General features: G+C 45.2%; 1 protein-coding gene across 1 annotated transcript in view; it reads right to left on the bottom strand.

Moving 5' to 3' along the window:
• Positions 1 to 19,524, bottom strand: part of Polr1A (RNA polymerase I subunit RpI1) — a 304,676-nt gene that overhangs the window by 248,640 nt on the left and 36,512 nt on the right. The window contains exons 6-7 of the mRNA XM_065452564.2: positions 17,578 to 17,742; positions 1,694 to 1,837 (exon numbers count right to left, since the gene is read on the bottom strand). Of these exons, the coding sequence (XP_065308636.2) occupies positions 1,694 to 1,837; positions 17,578 to 17,742 (309 nt within the window). The remainder of the gene's footprint in view (positions 1 to 1,693; positions 1,838 to 17,577; positions 17,743 to 19,524) is intronic.

Here is a 19,524-nt window from a genome sequence, read left to right as displayed (position 1 = left end):
TGCGGGTGGGACCTCTCTGTCTGGGCGGCGGTACCGCGCGATGTTGTGGTGCAGTCGTTCCCCAAATGTGGACTCGCACTTGACGACGACGTGCTGTGGGACCACAGCAGCTATGACGGCAGCAGCACCAGTGAGGATGACTACAGTGAGGATGAGTAGTCATCAACCATGGCAATAAATTTTTCTTGTGAGAAATGCGCACGCACTTTTTTTTTCTTTTTGTGAGGCATGTGATTTTGGGGGGGGTCGACCTCCATTCGAGTCGACTTACAATCGTGTAAATACGGTACACTAAAACCTCGTTAAACCGTACCCGCTTAAACAGTAGTTTCGGTTTAAAAGTAGTAAAGTCAATTCCCCGACTCAGCGGCCATTGAACATAATGTATTTTGTATCCGCATAAACCGTGCCAGCTTATTGCGTACGCATCGGTTAAAACGTAGCGTTTCTACTTTCCGTCGCGCAAACACGGCGGTGCGTCGTCTCCATCGGGCGGCCCGGCAGAACAACAAGCCTCAGAGATCGGTACAACGGCCTCCAAGCGGCCTGTGCGTTTGCACGTGAAGCCGCATCAACATCAACATCATTTCGACGCCGTGCCAGAGAGCATTATGGCGTCGTGCAAGCGAGGACTCGCGTCATTCTGAAGCTCGGATAAAAAAGACGCTGGGTGCTCAGCATAGAAGAAAAATTAGACGCCGTCCGTGCTACCGAACGTGACACGAAGAAGTCGGTGCTGGCCTGGGACATGGTTCTGCTGTTAACTACAGTGTGCGGCATTTGGAATGCGAAGTTGTTCGGCAGCGCTGCTGCGACCGCGAAGAGATGTCGGCTACGAGGTTTGACTTTTCACCATCGTTGCCGCTGTTGTTGCCGAAGTGTCAACTAGCGACATTGATGAGGACGACGCGGAAAGCGACAGCACTGGCTATTCGGGCCCGACAGTGGCAGAGGCTGCGCATTACGTCAGCCTCATGAATGCGATCGTCGCAAGAACAGGGGCGCGATAACGTAACTATTCCAAACGAAAAGTTTTCCGAACTCCGGCACCCGGCATTGAAAAAGGCGCCCCGGGACTTATGCAGCACTACTGCGCATGTGCACGGAGAATACGTAACGCCAACGAGGAATCTGCCGTGCGAGTGTTTGCCGAGAGGAGGGGGGCTGGCTGAGAAGCTGGCATGCAGCTTCAGTAAGTTTGAGGCCGCTGTCATCGTGCTAGGCCGCCGCAACATCATGCGAAAATAACACTTACATCCCGCGAAGTGAATAAATACTGCATGTTCTTTCCCCTTTCATCGCACTCTCTCTGAGTTCAGTTTTCGACAGGTAAGTGGGCGATCTCATGCTATTTCGCTTAAACAGTACTACCGTTTAGTACGTACTTTTTCCGAGCTCCGGCCGACTACAGTTTAACGAGGTTTCACTGTATATAGTTTTCTCATATCAGCTCTGCCATCCCCCTATTTTGAACTTTTCATGCAACCTGGTTATAACAATTATTGGTTATAACAATGGAATTTTCATGGCATTTGAATTTTGTTATAAGTGGGCTTGACTGTATTTGTGTTAAAATGGTTAATTTTGCCATCATTTGAACATAACAAGAGGGCTGAGTTTGAACAACGAAAATCACAAATAAATCTTGAGTTACAATCAATACAGTAAACAGGGCCTGTGCTGTTGTTCCTACCTGCTTGATGCCCGGTGTGCCTTTGTTGGTGTTGAGCCGATCGAGCTCGCTGTCCACAACAACGTTGACTGCCACTTGTAGCGCATTCCAGGCAAAGTGCATCTTCGCGTCCAGGTCCTTGCCCATCGTCTTGCTCATCAGTTGCTGCATCAAATCAAATAAAATCCTCAACTCTCTTTTGGTTTTTGATCTTTTTTTTCTTGCTATGAAATATCGACACAACTGGACTGTTAGCCAAAGGCCAAAGGTCAGTTTGAAACAAATATTCACAGGCAAGTGAGTGCATCTGAAAAAACAATACATAGCAAATTTATTACTACTGGAGGATAGAGAAAACCATGTGCCACATTAAGTCAACCTCCTTACTACTTAAGATTGATTTCTATAATTACAGTGCAGTCCCCTTATAACGATACCACATATAACGATATATCGGTTATAACGATGGGTCGACATGAGAGTCATTTTATGCATTAGGTCTATGGGGAAAAAAACCATCTATAACGATAGGTTATTCACCGCATATCGGATATAATAATCAAAATTTTGCAGTCTGGACGGCGTTTTCCATGCCAAATAATCATAACATTTGCGTTGCTTAGTTCCCTGAAACGAACGATGTCGAGACGAGGCGATGTTTACCTCCGTAAGTTCGTATCTGCCGCCATTACCGCGCAGCGCGTCTCGCCCCGCCCGCGCACCGGAGAATAGCTGAGTAGGTGCAGTGTGCCACAAGATGGCGCTAGCTGCTTCATGCGCGTCGGCCACAGTCGCTCCAAAAGAGAAAGAAAAAAAAGCGACAAGCAAAGCGGTGCGGTGGCGCCCGTCTCACATCTCTCTCGCGATAGCAGGCTGACGCCACCGAAGCAGCGTGCAACCAACGGTTCAACCCAGATCGAAGATGGCGCCGACAAAGCGCAAAGCTGTGTCGCTTGACACGAAGATGGATATTTTGCAGGACTCTCGATGCGGCTTCAAGGTGGGCGCCCTCGTGAAGAAGTATGAGGTCGTCCAGTTAACGATATCAACCATCTTGAAAACCGGGAGCACCGCGATTGTGAAGGCAGGAGCTATCAGCGGCCATGCCGATCAGCGAAAAAGGGTTAGGGACCCTTTTTACGCCGATGTTGAAGAGGCGCTTTACCAGTGGTTCATCAATTGCTTCAAGAAGGCGGGCTTTGTGCGTAAGGACGAACTTCCCCAACCCGATGAGACCGACCCGGTGGAAGTCGCTGACATAACCGAGCTCTGGGAGCTCGTTCCTACTGGTGACACAGGTGGTGTGTCGAAGGAGAAGTTTTTGACTGCAGACAGTGCTGTCTCATTCTGCGATGAGATCACCGAAGAGGCGATCGCCGAAGATGTGCTGCCGAAGATGATGGTCTGTGATTACTGAGAAGGGCTTGCCATATAAATATGGGCGGGAATTCGAAACAGCCCAGACGAGAGCAAGACATTCGCGTTCGGTAATGGAATAGTTGCGCTCTGCAGTTGTCAGGATCCGGCTATTGTAGGCTATAATGCGGTCGTGACCGTGTTGGCGTTGCGATAAGACAGCGCATATCCCATAAACACTGGCATCGGTTCGGGCCTCTGTAGGTGCGGACGGGTCAAAGTGGGCCAAGAGCGGTGGATTGGCGAGAGTCGTGATAAGGCATGAAAATACAGCAGCCTGGAGGGAACCACCACGTAAAAGGCACATCTTTCTTCAGAAGTTCAGTGAGTGCTCGAGCGATTGCTGCAAAATCTTTCACGAACCGTCGGAAATAAGAACAGAGCTCCACAAAACTCCGGACGTCCTTAACAGACTGAGGTACAGGAAAAGACGTTACTGCTCGAACCTTCTCCAGGTCGGGTTGTACCCCAGAAGCTTCGACGAGATGGCCTAGCACTGTAATCTGTCGGCGCCCGAAGTGGCAGTTCGATGAGTTTAATTGGAGCCCAGTCTTGCGGAAGACGTCAAGGATAGCTGTGACACACTCAAGGTGCATCTCAAATGTAGGAGAAAACACAAGGACGTTGTCGAGGTAACAAAGGCAAGTTGACCATTTGAAACCTTGAAGCAGAGTTGATCATCCGCTCGAATGTGGCAGGGGCATTGCATAAACCGAACGGCATAACGTGGAATTGGTAGAGGCCATCTGTATTGACGAAAGCGGTCTTTTCTTGGTCTTGCTCAACGACCGAAACCTGCCAATAACCAGATCGAAGGTCGATGGACAAAAAGTATTTGGCACCGTGGAGACAATCAAGAGCGTCATCAATTCGTGGTAAATGGTAAACGCCCTATTTAGTAATTCGGTTTAGGTGGTGGTAATCAACGCAGAAACGCCACGTGCAATCTTTCTTTTTCACGAGCACGACCGGCGACGCCAAAGGACTCGACAAGGGCTCAAAAATGTCTCTGGCGAGCATCTTGGTTACTTCTTGCTGAATAACTTGCCGCTCTGCTGTGGACAGGCGATACGATCGGCAGTGAATGGGAGAGAGAGAAAAAACATTTATTTGGACGATCGAGGTGGTTGCTCTTGAGGTCGAGTGGGTGGGGTCCTCATTCCAGGACTCCACTGGCCATGGCTGCTCGACGTACTTGCTGGACAAGAGCTTCTTGTCCCGCCAGGGTATCGCCGGTCAGCTGTACAATGGGAACAGCATCACCAGTGCTTATCCGATGCCTAACAAGGGACGTCTGACCAAGTGGTCAATTGTGAGTGTCAAATATGTCACGGTAGGAAAGCAAAAGGCGATATAGGGTGGCTGCTTGGTCAGGTGCGAGGTCCGGAGCGACCATGGGACATAATAGGCCGTCGAGGTTCAAGGCATCCTCGGGTAATCAGGAGGATCTGGAGACGCGTCGGCTGCAAAAGCAGTGACGTGGTCGTCTGTCATTGACCGGAGCGTGGCCACCACTATGCCTTCAGGTAACACTTGCTTCATCGAGCCAAAATTGATATCGGGGAGACATCTGAATAGCGGCAAGGGTTACGACGGAGTGTGGCACATAGATGTCGCGCGCCAGGAGGACATCACGAATAGGTGCGACGACATAGTCACCATCAGGTATGGCTGCCGTTGAGGCTAATTTGACGAAGGTTAGGGCTTTTGGAGGTAAGCAAACAAACACTGTAGTGCAGAGGGTGTTCGTTTGTTCGGGGCGAACGTCTGAAAGAAGAGGAAGCTCGAAGCACAGTATACCGGTGGAACAGTCGATGAGGGCAGAGTGCGTCGTCAGAAAGTCGAGCCTGAAGATTAGGTCATAAGGGCAACTAGTCAGCACGGGAAACAGGACTGGAACTTGGCGGCCAGAAATTCCTATGCGAGCAGTGCACATACCCCTGACAGCAACAGTGGCGCCATTGTTGACGCATACGGCTCGAGTGATGGCAGGCGTAAGAACTTTTTTGAGGCGACGTCATAGGTTAGCGCTCATTATGGACACATAATATTTTCTGCACATGCCCCCTCTTATATATACAGTAAAACCTCGTTAAACCGTACCCGCTTAAACAGTAGTTTCATTTTAAAAGTAGTGAAATCAAATTCCCGACTTAGCGGCCATTGAACATAATGTGTTTTGTATCCGCATAAACCATACCAGCTTATTGCGTACGCATCGGTTAAAACGTAGCGTTTCAACTTTTCGTCGCGCAAACACGGCGGTGCGTCGTCTCCATCGGGCAGCCCGGCAGAACAAGCCTCAGAGATCGGAACAACGGCCTCCAAGCGCCCTGTGCGTTTGCGCGTGAAGCCACATCAACATCAACATCATTTCGCCGCCGTGCCAGAGAGCGTTATGGCGTCGTGCAAGCGAGGACTCGCGTCATTCCGAAGCTCGGATAAAAAAGACGCCGGGTGCTCAGCATAGAAGAAAAATTAGACGACGTCCGTGCTATCGAACGTGACACGGAGAAATTGGCGCTGGCACGCGACAAGGATCTGCTGTTGACTACAGTGTGTGGCATTTGGAATGCGAAGAAGTTGCTCAGCAGCGCTACTTTGACCGCGAAGACATGTCGGCTACGAGGCTCGACTTTTCACCATCGTTGCCTCTGTTGCCGAAGTGTCGCCTAGTGACAGTGATAAGGACGACACAGAAAGCGACAGCACGGGCGATTCAGGCCCGACAGTGGCAGAAGCTACGCGTTACGTCAGCCTCATGAATGAAATGCGATCGTCGCGACAAGAACAGGGGCGCGATAACTTAACTCTATTCCAAACGAAAAGTATTCAAAACTCCAGCACCCAGCAATGAAAATGCCCCTCCGGGACTTCTGCAGCACTACTGCGCGCGTGCACGGAGAATACGTAACGCCAACAAGGAATCTGCCATGCGAGTGTTTGCCGAGAAGAGGGGGCTGGCTGAAAAGCTGGCACGCAGCTTCAGTAAGTTTGAGGCCACTGTCGTCGTGCTAGGCCACCGTGGCATCAAACGAAAATAACACTTTTGTCGCGGGAAGTGAATAAATACTGCATGTTTTTTTCCCATTTCATCGCACTCTCTCTGAGTTCCGTTTTCGACAGGTAAGTGAGCGATCTCATGCTATTTCAGCTAAACAGTACTACCGTTTAGTACGTAGTTTTTCCGAGCTCCAGCCAACTACGGTTTAACGAGGTTTCACTGTATACACATGATGTGGCAAGGCAATAAAATATTGTTGGAAGTCGGCACAGTGTATGTCTGCTCTCCCAGTCCTTGTATATGGTAGCACTGCAAAGCTGCGTCTTTCAACTGGCTGGTTCCTTGACTAATTCCTTGACGACTGGTTCCAGGCACGATCCTATAGAAACATCATACCTTTGTATGTAATTTCGTTCATTTCATGAGGTGAAAGTTGATTTCGAATAGAAGGTTAGCAATTCAAGAAAGCCGCTAACAGAAACACCTGCGGCATTTTGAAAGCCAACTGTTCCAAAGTCATCAATGCATTCTTCAACAAACAGAAGCAACTTGCCATGCGGAAGTGAACAGTACAGATCTTTAACGTCGATTGAGAGCGTTTTGAGTCCCCTTTCAGTCTCTCTCAAAAAACGAATAACTTCACCAGAATCTCTAACAAGGAAAGGATCGTCAATGATTAGAAGGGTTAGTTTATCTTGCAAAAACAAGCCAACAGCTTTTACCGAGTCGCTGCTTCAGTTACAATAACCCGCAGAGGGCAGTCAATCTTATGCGTCTTAGCTGAAAACAAAATATCTAGGCTTTACTTTTTAGTTTTTTATATCACTTTTGCTAGCTTGTCAAGGCTAAGGGATTTGCATAGTTTTTTTGCTTTTAATTTCACATTCGCAAGAGAAACACTATCATCATGTTTAAAAACTGAATCAATGGCAAGGGTGGCCTTCAACGATAGTAGACAACTCATGCCACTTTTTCTTTGCTGTAGACGGTCTGTCAGAACTGTGAAGTTAAAGAACACGGAAGAAGCGTGCTATCGTCAACAGAACTGCTGAATATTTGTGGCAACATGCGCTTTTACAACTACGTGCCATACCTCCAAAGAAGCCACCACTGCTGAGGAAAAATGCGCACTGTGTTGTAGATGCGACACTTCCATCAAGGGTCACATTACCTAAAAAGGTGCAACATGTGTTAGCGGTTGGGCCAAAGTTCACTGTGGAACTTCAAAAGTCCCCACGCAAGCTTCTCACCCTTGTCAGGCAAGTTGCAAGACGTGCCCCAGATACCGAATCTGAAAGGTGTGTTGCAGAAGGTGTGGATGTTTTGATGCATTGCAAACCTTCCACAAAGGTACTCCTGATCGGATATGTTACATTTGTTTACATGTGTTACATTGGATATGTTTCTGAAAGTGAACTCATTATCACTTTTACCCTCTGACAAAGAAGGTGGTTTCGCTGTCCTGTCGTCGGGTGACTTCAATTCGAACATCACCCTTGTCATTGATTCAGTTTTTAAGGGGGGACACGGGTCTTGAGGCGAAAAAAGTGAGAAAAAAATCGATTTTTTGAAAATAACATTTTCAATACCTACAGCTACTATTCCCTTACTTCGCCAAGCTTCACATCTTGCAGAAGAGTATTTTGCCTGCAATATAATTTATGACATCACTGTGAGCTGAATTCCGCGCAAAAACTACCCTTTTCATCACAGTGCGTAGCTCTTTTCCTACGCATGCGATCACAGCCATCTTGGTCTCGTTGGAAAGAGGAGCCTTTCTTCTTCAATTTCCCACCAAAAGGGACTCCGCCGGCTCACCGATGACGTTAAAATCCAGGAAGAAAAAAAGTCAAAACACATGATCCCATCCTTCGACCAGAAACGCGTGCTGTGGTTGGCTACGCGAGATTCCTGTCGTCTGCTCCATTCCGCAGGTGAGGTGTCTTAGGTTTGTGACAAATGTGAAACTATGACCGATCCACCACTTCGGCAAACAGAAGAAGCGGTCTGCTTATAACTTTCAAAAGTGTTCCATTCCTTCGAAGAACATCGATAATCTTCTGCATTGTCCGCCACCAACCACAAGTGATGCTGACGCCACGAACGATGCCCATGTAGGCCTAGCCAGCTCACCAACGAGTGAGTGTGTTCCAGACAGCGGCCGCATTCAGCGTGGCACTGTAATGTTGCAGCGTGCGGATTCGCTGCAGTGGGAGATGAATGCTCAAAAAAAGCTTCAAGTTCTTGCGTCAACGCCAGCAACAAAGCAAGAGTTGGATTTGCTCACTTGCCCCGACGCCGTTGCAGCCGCACCAGTCGACGCCGAGGCAGGTTTCGCTATTGTCAGTTGGACTCTATGAACGCACTGATGTCGTTTGTGAAGTGCGAGATGTGTCGCAGTAGCGTCGCAGTAGGCAAAAGCAAACGGGAATATGGCCAAGCCATAAAGATCATTATCACCTGTGCGTGCTGCGGTGATATCAAATTGGCGTGGAGCTCAACCCGCGTGAACAGCAACCTTGCCGCGCACGTGATGCAAGCTACCAGGAATCTGTGAACGGCGCCAAACGATGTTTTTACCATATTTGGGTTGCCGTGGTCAGAGCGACAACATTCCTGGTGGCTTTTAATCACTTTCACTGCAAAATATTGCAAATTGTTTCTGCACTTTTGATTAAAAGTGAATGAATTTCTTTTTTTCTCGTTTTCTCAAAACACCAATTTTTTACTTCTTGCTGATTTGGGGCAGTGATGTCTCTGCCTTCAAGGCAGGTAGAGCTATAATTTTTGTTGTGGCTTGTAGCTGAGTGTGCAAAGTACACAACGGTAGGAACAGATTTTGGAATTTATGCTTTAAATATTTTCAATTCTGCTTTAGCTCAGACAGTAGGAAACCCACATTTGGAACAGTAAATATTGAATTGCTATAGAGTTACTAATATTAGTTATATCAAAAAAGTATTCCTACCATTGTGTTCCTTATGTTTTTTAGTACTAGGCATGCGGTAATATGAATTTTCGTAGCGCAGGTATTTTTCTAGTTTCTGCAAATGATGAACAATGAATTTCATTTATCTTCAGAAGTAAACAGCCTATTGGAAAAAGAATTACATATCTGAAATCAGCACAAAAATCTTAATAAGGTTAGAAAGTTTCATTAATATTGATGAAAAAAATGAATATTATATCAATAGCAGTGTCTTCCCTGAAAAGGACTGTCATCACATTGTTAGTGTGGAGAGAAAGCGAATGTCATCAGCAGCGTTTCAAGCAGCTGCAAAGCAGAGGCAGCGAGGAAATTCCCATCCAGATTATTCCCCCAGAGCCTTCTGAGCCATTGGCTATGACAATTTCGTACATCCAGGAGAATAAAATTTTTTTTTTCCCATGGTGGCTAGCTTTTTCCACTTTTCTCAACACATTTCTCTTCTTTTTTTTGGTAATCAGCAATATTCCGGGAGGCATAGTTACTTGCCTAATCATCCAATTTGAATAATGCTTGCTTTATCCAATAGCTAGGCTCCAAGGGAGTGGAATGAGTCTATAATACCGCATTTCAACACCTTGAAACCTATTGAAATTTTGAGGAAGAAATATATATATTGCATGTCAAGTTACAACTTTGAACTTTTGTAACTTTGGATAGAGCAGAGGTAGAAACATAAGACAATGCTTATTGCACTCCTTGAGCATTCAGGAATATTTTCAGATAACTTTTACACTTCTTACTGCAAAACATTTTCTGCCAGTCACCCCGAAACCTGGGAACAGGAAAAATTGTATAAAATATTTTTCTCATTATACAGTGAAAAACTTATTACAGTCGTCGTCCGATTTTCCAGACTCCAAAAATTCGGACATGCCCGATTATTCAGTCAGCTTTGCGGCACCGCCATTCTCCCCATAGACCATAATGTGTAACAACTGCCGAAAGTTCAGACACCTTGCAACCTCTCGTCTGATTTTTTCGGACACTCCTTGAGCCAACTCGATCGAGAGCACCATGCACCGACCCTGACCGGCGCATGATTCGACTTGCTGAATGCCATTTTTGTTTTGAACGGAGCTTCCTTGCTGCCCCACGAAGTGGCGCTACTGTAAATCCCCGCTCATCATCATCGTTTCTGCCTAGTTCGATAGAGTGGCTCTGCAGCAGTTCCAGTTTCAGCTTAGTAAGCCATGTCAAGACAATCCAGCAGCTGATTTGTTTCTTAGCGCAAGACGCTGTGAGGGCCGCGTTTTTCGTTTGTACGACTGGGGTCGGCACGGTGGTGTTTGCTTTGTGTGCTGTGTCGAGGTTTTGGTAATCCAACGCGGCATACGTAAACATCGCGTCAAGTGTCTAATGGCACCGACAGTGCCCGCGCAGACTTCGCTGGGGAATGCCGGCAAGTGGATGCCGGGAGGGCTAAGATTTGTCACCTTCCGATGTGCTCCCTACTGACGCGGAAAATGTTCTGCCGAGACCTGCGCAGTGGTTGCATTGCGATTCCGGACAACGTCTCGTTTGACAGTTTCATAGGTACTGACACTGCTGTATTGACATGCGCAGAACTCGACGACGGCAAGATCATTCGTCAGGTTTCTGCTGCACCGCCGGACGATGACTCTGAGTCGGAAGATGACGCACCATGTGCTACGCTGCCGTCGCATGCGAAGCGTGTACAAGCAGTGACTGTGCTTTCAACCACTAATAGTGACTGTACGACCCTCTCCGAGATTCAGGCTTATCTGATTGCGCGTAAACGAAACAGCGTGCAACGGCGCATTCATGATTTCTTCTAAGCCTACTGCCGAGCCCGAATAAGTGCGTGGAAATAAAGGATCTCATTTTTTTTTCTTAATCTGCTTTTTCGGACACCTGTTTATTCGGACATTTTCGCAGTCCCCGTGAGGTACGAAAAACGGTCGGCGACTGTACATGTTTGCATCAAGCACATTAAATTACATATTAGAATGACAGAAAGCTGAGCTAGTTGGTAAGGATTTATTCATTCATTCATTCATTCATTCATTCATTCATTCATTCATTCATTCATTCATTCATTCATTCATTTCTGAGATTGCGCAGATGAGCCTTGCGTCTTCTTTCTTTTTTCGCCTCAGTGCTCCCTTCAGCTGCTAGTCGGCATTCGTGTTGTCCACCTCTATACTCTTGCATCCTGTCTGTACGCCTCACCTCTTTTTTTGCATTAAATTACATATTACCTACAAATTTCATTCCTCTAGCAGCAATATCAATAATGGTATTGCTCAAGGCCCAGGTACCCCCTTAAGGGTCAGATAAAAAATGTGCTTGCCATGTTTCATTCCTTAGTATTTATGCTATCTAAACATGCCTTACAAGCAATCTTTTATTGTGCCATTTATTTTCCATTGTGGCCTTAAACAACGGAAGTGAAATGTTAATTATCGTGGAAACTAATTGACCTACAAAAAAACTAATTACATATTTGAAATCAGCCCAATAATCTTAATAAGACCGGAAAGTTTCATTAATATTGATGAAAAAGAGGATAACATTATTTCAATAACAGTGTCCCGCCTTAAAACAGCATGCAATAAGAAAATGACACTGCGCATCTCGGACGTCTCAAGGCCCACCAGTTCGACACATATCGGCCAACTCACACTGCAACGATTCTCACCAGGTTGGTGGCATGTTGAGACTCCCTGACCAAATGCCCAGCCCAAGGAAGCTGCCGACCTAGACTGAATACGAGGTGCACGAACGTAAGTTTGCCAAACCCGCCAGAACGACAAGGGACATCTCGAGCTGCTCGGGACCCACTAGCTTGGCGCGCTTTGGTGTCTCCTGCTGCAAAGATCTTGCAACGCTTCACCTTACTAAAATGTCGACTACACTTGAGTCAACACATTATTGCCGACACACATTATTGTGTTGACTCAACACAAAAACACATTTTGTTTTAGTTTTCTCAGTGACTTCAGAACATATGTTTTCCCGGTTTGTATGTCCTTTGTCGCATTTTCTTGTTTTCAGAATCACACCAACAAGGTTCTACGGTATTAGAGTTCGTGACACGAGTATAACTGCTTTTTTTTCTTTCTTTCTTTTATTTCTTACTCGCAACCTCGAGCAGAATGATCGGCGCTGTAGTGCAGACATGCAAGCGAGTGGTCTGCAATGTTCCACATTTGGTCCCCAAACAGTCCGGAAAGGCTTTGCTGTCATGGGGATCATGTTGAGGGCATTTCTGGGGCACTGCCTGTCCGGCACTGCACTGTACGGCACTGTACGGGACTGCCTGTACAAAGTGCTCTGGTCACCGCCGCTGCTGCCAGTAGCAGCAGCGGCGGTGACCAGAGCGCATCGTAAATCTGCTTGCTGCTTTACGCAGGGAAAAAAGAAGAAAGGTCGCTGTTATCTCGCCACGGAACGCCAACCACGAGGACCATATCTACAAGCTGAACCACTGCATCGTACTTCAGCGCAACGTCACGGCACTGCAGCAACATCTGGACACTGCTTGGCCCGATATAAACCCAGTGATGTCTGCATGGCTTTCCACTGGCAGCAGCGGCGGTGACCAGAGCGCATCGTAAATCTGCTTGCTGCTTTACGCAGGGAAAAAAGAAGAAAGGTCGCTGTTATCTTGCCACGGAACGCCAACCACGAGGACCATATCTACAAGCTGAACCACTGCATCGTACTTCAGCGCAACGTCACGGCACTGCAGCGACATCTGGACACTGCTTGGCCTGATATAAACCCAGCGATATCTGCATGGCTTTCCACTGGCAGCAGCGGCGGTGACCAGAGCGCATCGTAAATCTGCTTGCTGCTTTACGCAGGTCAGTTAACCATAGCTTTGTACTATTAGTGCCCTTAATCTGTCTCGCCTGCCGCTGCTGCCATTGAACCCTTGCAGTTATGTCTAGTACAGAGTGTTCTGTCTGTGAAAAGCCTACCACACACGATGAATTGACTATTGCTTGTATTAAGTGCAATAACATTTTCCATGCTGGAAGCTGTTGCGATGTAACACAAAAGGTACTCCGCTCGAAAAGTGATACCTATCGGAAAACATGGAAGCGCGAATCTTGTCGGGAAGCAAAATCCGCTGGCATATCGGCAAAAAGTTCCAGTTCAGCATACGAAGCAACCGATGTTGCCTTACAGCTAGCGATGATAGGAGAAAAGCTAGAGAAACTATTACCGCTAAGCAAATCTGTTCTCGTAATAGAGGAATCGATTCACCATATGTCACAAACGTTTGACGACATCATGAAACGTCTAGATAAACAGGACAAAGATATACAGTCGCTCAAGAAAAGAGTGGACAAGATTGACGAAGCGCGATTGAGCGAAACACAGATGCAGTTACAGGAGGCCATCAATGAACTCGAATGGCGCAGCAGGCGCCTAAATTTAGAGTTCCATGGTATTCCTGTGACACCTGGTGAAGGTTTGCTCGGTAAAGTGAATGAACTTGCACCTGTTCTTGAAGTACCTTGCCTGAAAGATAATGATATTACTGCCATACACCGACTTCCCGCAAGGCCAGACAAAACCCTCGGTATAATTGTTCGTTTCAATCGTCAAAAAGAGAGAGAAATGTGGTACGCCACACGTAAGAGGCTAAGAGACGTTGGGAATCGCGCTTCAATCCTATGAAATATAACGAAACAGAACCGAGAACTTCTACGCTCAACAAAAGACTGGGCAGCGGCGAACAACTTCCGTTTTGTCTGGCATGCGAACGGCAAAATTCTTATGCGGAAGGCCACTGGGGATCGAGCGATTGCTGTCGAGAAAGACACGCGGTTGCAATCGTTGACTTAGTAGCATTGCTCGTGTGATTATCCAATATGGTTGTCTTACCCCACCAGTTCTCTGAAAAAGTAAAACCACGAAATTTTTCTTTGTCTTTTCTTACTCTCAATTGTCGGTCTGCAAAATGAAAAATAGATGACCTAGAACTTTTTTTTTTCATCGCGTAAGCTTCCCCTTCTCTGTGATTATATTAACAGAAACCTGGTATGAAAAGGACTCGGAAATGTATGCGCCACCGCCGTATGCTCATTTCTTCGTGACGCGAAACAACAAAAGAGGGGGCGGTGTATCTATCCTTATGCAAAAATGCATCGATTGCCACCTTGAAAGAGAGTACACATGTGTAACTGATGACTATGAAGCTGTAGCGGTCCGTGCAAATGAAAACATGTTTGTTGGCTTGTAGAGGCCGCCCGCTGGCAGCTCTGACAATTTCTTTAGCTTTTTTGCACGCTCATTATGTTTTTCAACTGAGCAGAATCTCAAACTTGTTGTCGGAGGTGATTTTAATATTAATTTACTTCAACGTGATTCTAAGCAAATGACTTTGTTATCGACTGTTAGTATGTATGGCTATGATATTGTTCCGACAAGCGCAACGAGAATAACAGACACATCAGAGACTTTGATAGATTTATTCATAACGAATACCATGCTTGAAAAAACTACCGCTGGCACCATAGCTTGTGATATCAGTGATCATTTACCCGTTTTTCTACTTTTAGACACAGTTTGCCATAAAAAAGCAAGACATCAATGCGTTTATCAAGATATTTCGGATGCAAACTTGACACGATTTAAAGAATCCCTGCAGGATGTTACATGGGAGTGCATATATGAAGTCAAAGATGCAGATAAGGCATATGACGAATTTCTTAATGTAGTAAAAGATGCTTATCACGCAAGTTTTCCCACAAAAACTGCTAAACGGACACACAAAATAAGAAAACCTTGGGTGAGCAAGGATATATACGATAAAATTTAAACCAAAGAACAACTTTACGCTACCTTCCTTAAAACCAAGGACCTAAATGTATTTGCTGAACTTAAGCGGCTTCGAAACAACATTGTGAAATTGCTCCGGAAAGCGAAGTCGGCGTATTACTCTAATCTTTTTTCACATGACACTAAGCGTACCAACCTAACCTGGAAAAAAATAAACACTGTGCTTGGGCGTAACCAAGATTCCAACAAAATTGACTCAATATGTTACGGTAACGATTATGTTTCTGGTTCTGCTTTAACCAATCTGTTCAACAATTTTTTCATTAACCAATTCACAAGTAATGCAGTACAACAACACAAAAGTATACACAGACCTTACACAACCCCAAACACCATATTTTTTTGCGCAACAGACGCTCAAGAGGTAGCTTCCGCAATAACAAACCTTAAAAACAGTAGCGTTTGCGACGTAGACAACCTGCAATTAGGACCACTAAAGTATGCAGTGCATGAGATAGCGCATCCATTATTCTCTCCACTGGTGTATTTCCAAAAAACATGCAGATTGCAAAAGTAACTTTAATTTTTAAGGGTGGTGACAGAAATGTATTGAAGAACTATAGACCTATATCGATTTTACCAGTTTTTTCCAAAGCGATAGAAAAGCTCTTGTATATAAGATTGTCTGACTATTTTTCTAAGCAGTCATTACTACACAATTTTCAGCATGGATTTCATCAGCATTGCTCAACGGAAACCGCGCTTCTACAGCAAAAGGAAATAATCTTAAAAAACTTTTCAGACCATAATTTAACACTGGCAGTATATGTAGAATTATCGAAAGCCTTTGATTCATTACAGCATGAAATACTACTTGATAAATTGCAGTCATAGGGTGTACACGGCATTGCGTATGACCTCTTAGCTTCTTATTTAAGGCATCGTAAGCAGTATGTATCAATAGGAACATCTTCTTCAGATATTAAATACATAAAGATGGGAGTACCTCAGGGCAGCATATTGGGGCCACTTTTATTTTGTGTTTACGTTAACGACCTACACTCCTTTACCTCAAATCCACATGTAACATCAATTTGCTATGCTGATGACACTACATTATTAATCACCGGTAAAACAACTGACAAAATACAAAAGATATCTGATGAAACAACGCCACTGTTACTGGAATGGACGAAGTGCAACTCCTTACTTATTAATACCGCAAAATCAAAAGCAATACTCTTCAGACCAAAAAATAAGGTTGTAAATTTGCCGCTGATTACACTTGGTCACAATGTGATTGAAATAGTAGAATGCATGAAAGTGCTGGGCGTATATTTTTCAAGTACTTTAACTTGGGATGACCATATCCGCGAAACTCATAAAAAATTGTGCAAAACTGCAAGTATGCTAAACAAATGTAGACATATCATTCCGCAACGTATAAAACTACTATTATATAACTCGTTAGCCCTTTCTCAGTTATCCTACGCCCACCTAGTATGAGGCACAACAACAACAACGAATCTAAACAGACTGTTCCTAATTCAAAAGAAGTTTATGCGAATAATTGCAAACGTCCCATATGATTCTCACACGCAGCAACTCTTTAAACAGTTTAAGGTTATAAATGTCCATGATTTTTATAATTATCGTTTACTTCAGACATACTGTTCGGCCACAAAAAAGAACAACTCCTTTTACAGCGAGATTTCAGAATTAAGAGAAAATATTGCTGTATACCCTACGCGTCACCATAATATTTGGCACATACCTACACCTCAAAACAACTATGCGAAACAATCGATCGCTTTTACTCTCCCAGCTCTGCTCAATAATTTTGCCAACAGATCTGTAGATGTGTCACAGTTGTCCAAAAAAAACAATGGGAGATCAGTTCCTGTGAACTATGATGCATTTATTTATCTATTTTCATATATTTTGCGCGTTAATGTGAAGTTTTCTTTTGTATTTTGCAAAATGCTGATGTTCTGTTGTGCAATCATTGTCCGTGCATATGTATGAAAGCAGTCATTTGTAAGAAAATTGTTTCATAACTACTGCTGCTGCTGCTGTGTAAAGGGCAGGCAGCCACCTCGTCAAGCTACTAATCTCAGTAGCTTTTTGTGGCTGCTCCTTCCTTGTGTATTTGTTCAAGGAGAATAAAGTTCAATTCAATTCAATTCAATTCAAGTAACCTTGGTGACTGTTACAGAAGACAATGCCGTTATCGCCCACAGTGAAAGATGTCGGCACTTATTACCACTTACTTTGCAGCGGCAGTTCGCAGAAGCGATAAATAAAGCCCTGCACACATCTGCTTTTATTCCTAGTTTCCCTTTTTTTTTGGCGGAATCACTTCGTGTTATAATCATAATATATAATCGTAATACAATACTTGGTGTCACATTTTCAGTCACCCAAGTTGGTCCGATGGATGGTTTTAAAACCAGTTTCTTCAAAACAACAGCCCAATATCCAACCCATTAGACCACAGACTACGCAGTGACCCAAGTCACCAGAAAAATGGTTAGAGACAGAAAAAGCACAGAACCATACGGAAAAGTTCATGAAGTGTCCCAAGAATGCTCAATCCATTAGAAGCAACAAGACTGACAAGCTATCGCCATTGGCAGTAAAACTCTTTGTAATCTGGTCCACACATTCAGTCCACACAGAGAAAAACTAATGTGCGTTGCAATGGAGGGCAAGTTAGAATCAAGTAAATACAGTATTTCCCACCTCAAGCCGCTCGGTCTCCATCTGGTCTTCTGGCCGCTCAGACTGGTCCGAGCCCCTGCGCGCAAGCAGCTTGAGCACTGCTCGCAGGGTGTCACAACACTGCAGCACCCGTGACAGGCTTACCGTCTGCGCATTCTCGTACTTGCGGCCATTCATGAAGTTCATCTGTGGCACGAGAAGAGAACAGACACTCTAAAACCAGGGACATGCATTCAGACTTAAATTCTCTACCTGACAGATCACCAAAGAAATTGCCTCTTCTATGAAGGAACCACACACATAGGGTTAGAGTGATGATATTTTGGTCAGGGTAATGACAAACCTTGTCAGCTTGCTATCCCACACCATTGGCAGTGGAGGGCAAAAGCTGTTTCTACTCTAGAAACAATAGTGTTCATGTGTGGCAGCAGCAGGCGCAGCAGGTGATTTCGTTTTGAAAAGCAACTACAGTCGCCGACCGATTTTCCGGACTCCAAAAATTCGGACATGCCCGATTAGTCGGTCAGCTTCGTGGCACCGCCATCCTCCCCATAGACCACAATGTATAACTGCCGAAAGTTCGGACACCTTGCAACCTCTCGTTTGATTTTTCGGACACTTCTGGAGCCAACTAGGTCGAGAGCACCATGCAACGACTCTGACCGGTGTATGGTTCGACTTGCTGAACGCGATTTTTGTTGTGAACGGAGCTTCCTTGCTGCCCCACGAAGTGGTGCTACTAGAAATTCCCGCTCATCATCATCGTTTCTGCCTGCTTCGATAGAGTGGCTCTGCAGTAGTTCTGGTTTCAGCTTAGTAAGCCATGTCAAGACAATCCAGCAGCTGATTTGTGTCTTCGCGCATGACGCTGCGAGCAGGCCGCGTTTTTTCGTTTGTGTGACTGGTGTCGGCACGGTGGTGTTTGCTCTGTGTGCTCTGTCGAGGTTTCGGTGATCCAACGCGGCATACGGAAACATCGCGTCAAGTCTCTAATGGCGCCGACAGTGCCCGCGCAGACTGCGCTGGGGAATGCCGACAAGCGGGTGCCGGGATGCCTAAGATTTATCACCTTCCGATGTGCTCCCTACTGACGCGGAAAATATTCTGCCGAGACCTGCGCAGTGGTTGCATTGCGCCTCTCACCATGCTTCCTTCCTCAACTGTGCAGGTTATAAACTTTAAAAACTTCTATGATACTGGCTGCCAAAAATGCCTTAGTCGTGCTCATTTTAACCTTAGATCTGGTAGAAATAAGCAGGATGAATTTGATTATTTTTTTAGTGAAGCGCAAGTACGCTTTGATGTTGTGATGTATTCAGAAACCTGGTTTGCCTCGAAAGAGAATGCGTTTACATCTCCAACATATAAATCCTACTACATGAACCACAAAGGCAGAAGTGGTGGTGGCGCAGCAATGCTAATCTCCAACTTAATTGATTCTGAACTAATGTCAGAATTCTGCTGTATCACTCCTTTTTATGAAACGCATGCTATCAGATGTGGTTCTTTGTGTTTGTTACTGCCCTCCTTCAAATAATATCCGTCTGTTTTTCTCCTTTTTGAACTCTCTGTTAGAATTCATCAGGGAAAGAAAATATGCATTAATTCTGGGTGGTGACTTCAACATCAACATGTCAGCAGTGCTAAATTAGAACTCGAATCGCTGTTAAACTCTCATTCTAGTCAAAATTTTATAAAATCCCCCATGCGAATCACTCCACAATCAACAACACTTTTAGATCTGTTTATAACCAGTTTCGATACTTACTTTGTTAAGGCTGGCACTTTAATTGATAATATTAGCAACCACTTGCCTATATTTATGTTTGGCAGTCAATTCACTGATACACTTAAATGACTGCATTCAGAATTTTCCTACAGACTAATTACTCCTGAAACACTGTCCACTTTTAAAGATTGCTTACGCAGAACAAACTCGAATGACGTATTTGTAACGAGCGACCACAA

The sequence above is a fragment of the Dermacentor albipictus genome, chromosome 9 (assembly GCF_038994185.2).
Source record: "Dermacentor albipictus isolate Rhodes 1998 colony chromosome 9, USDA_Dalb.pri_finalv2, whole genome shotgun sequence".
In the NCBI taxonomy this organism is placed as follows: Eukaryota; Metazoa; Arthropoda; class Arachnida; order Ixodida; family Ixodidae; genus Dermacentor; species Dermacentor albipictus.
The sequence above is the reverse complement of the archived record's forward strand: the minus strand, read 5'-3'. Positions and strand labels throughout refer to the sequence as shown.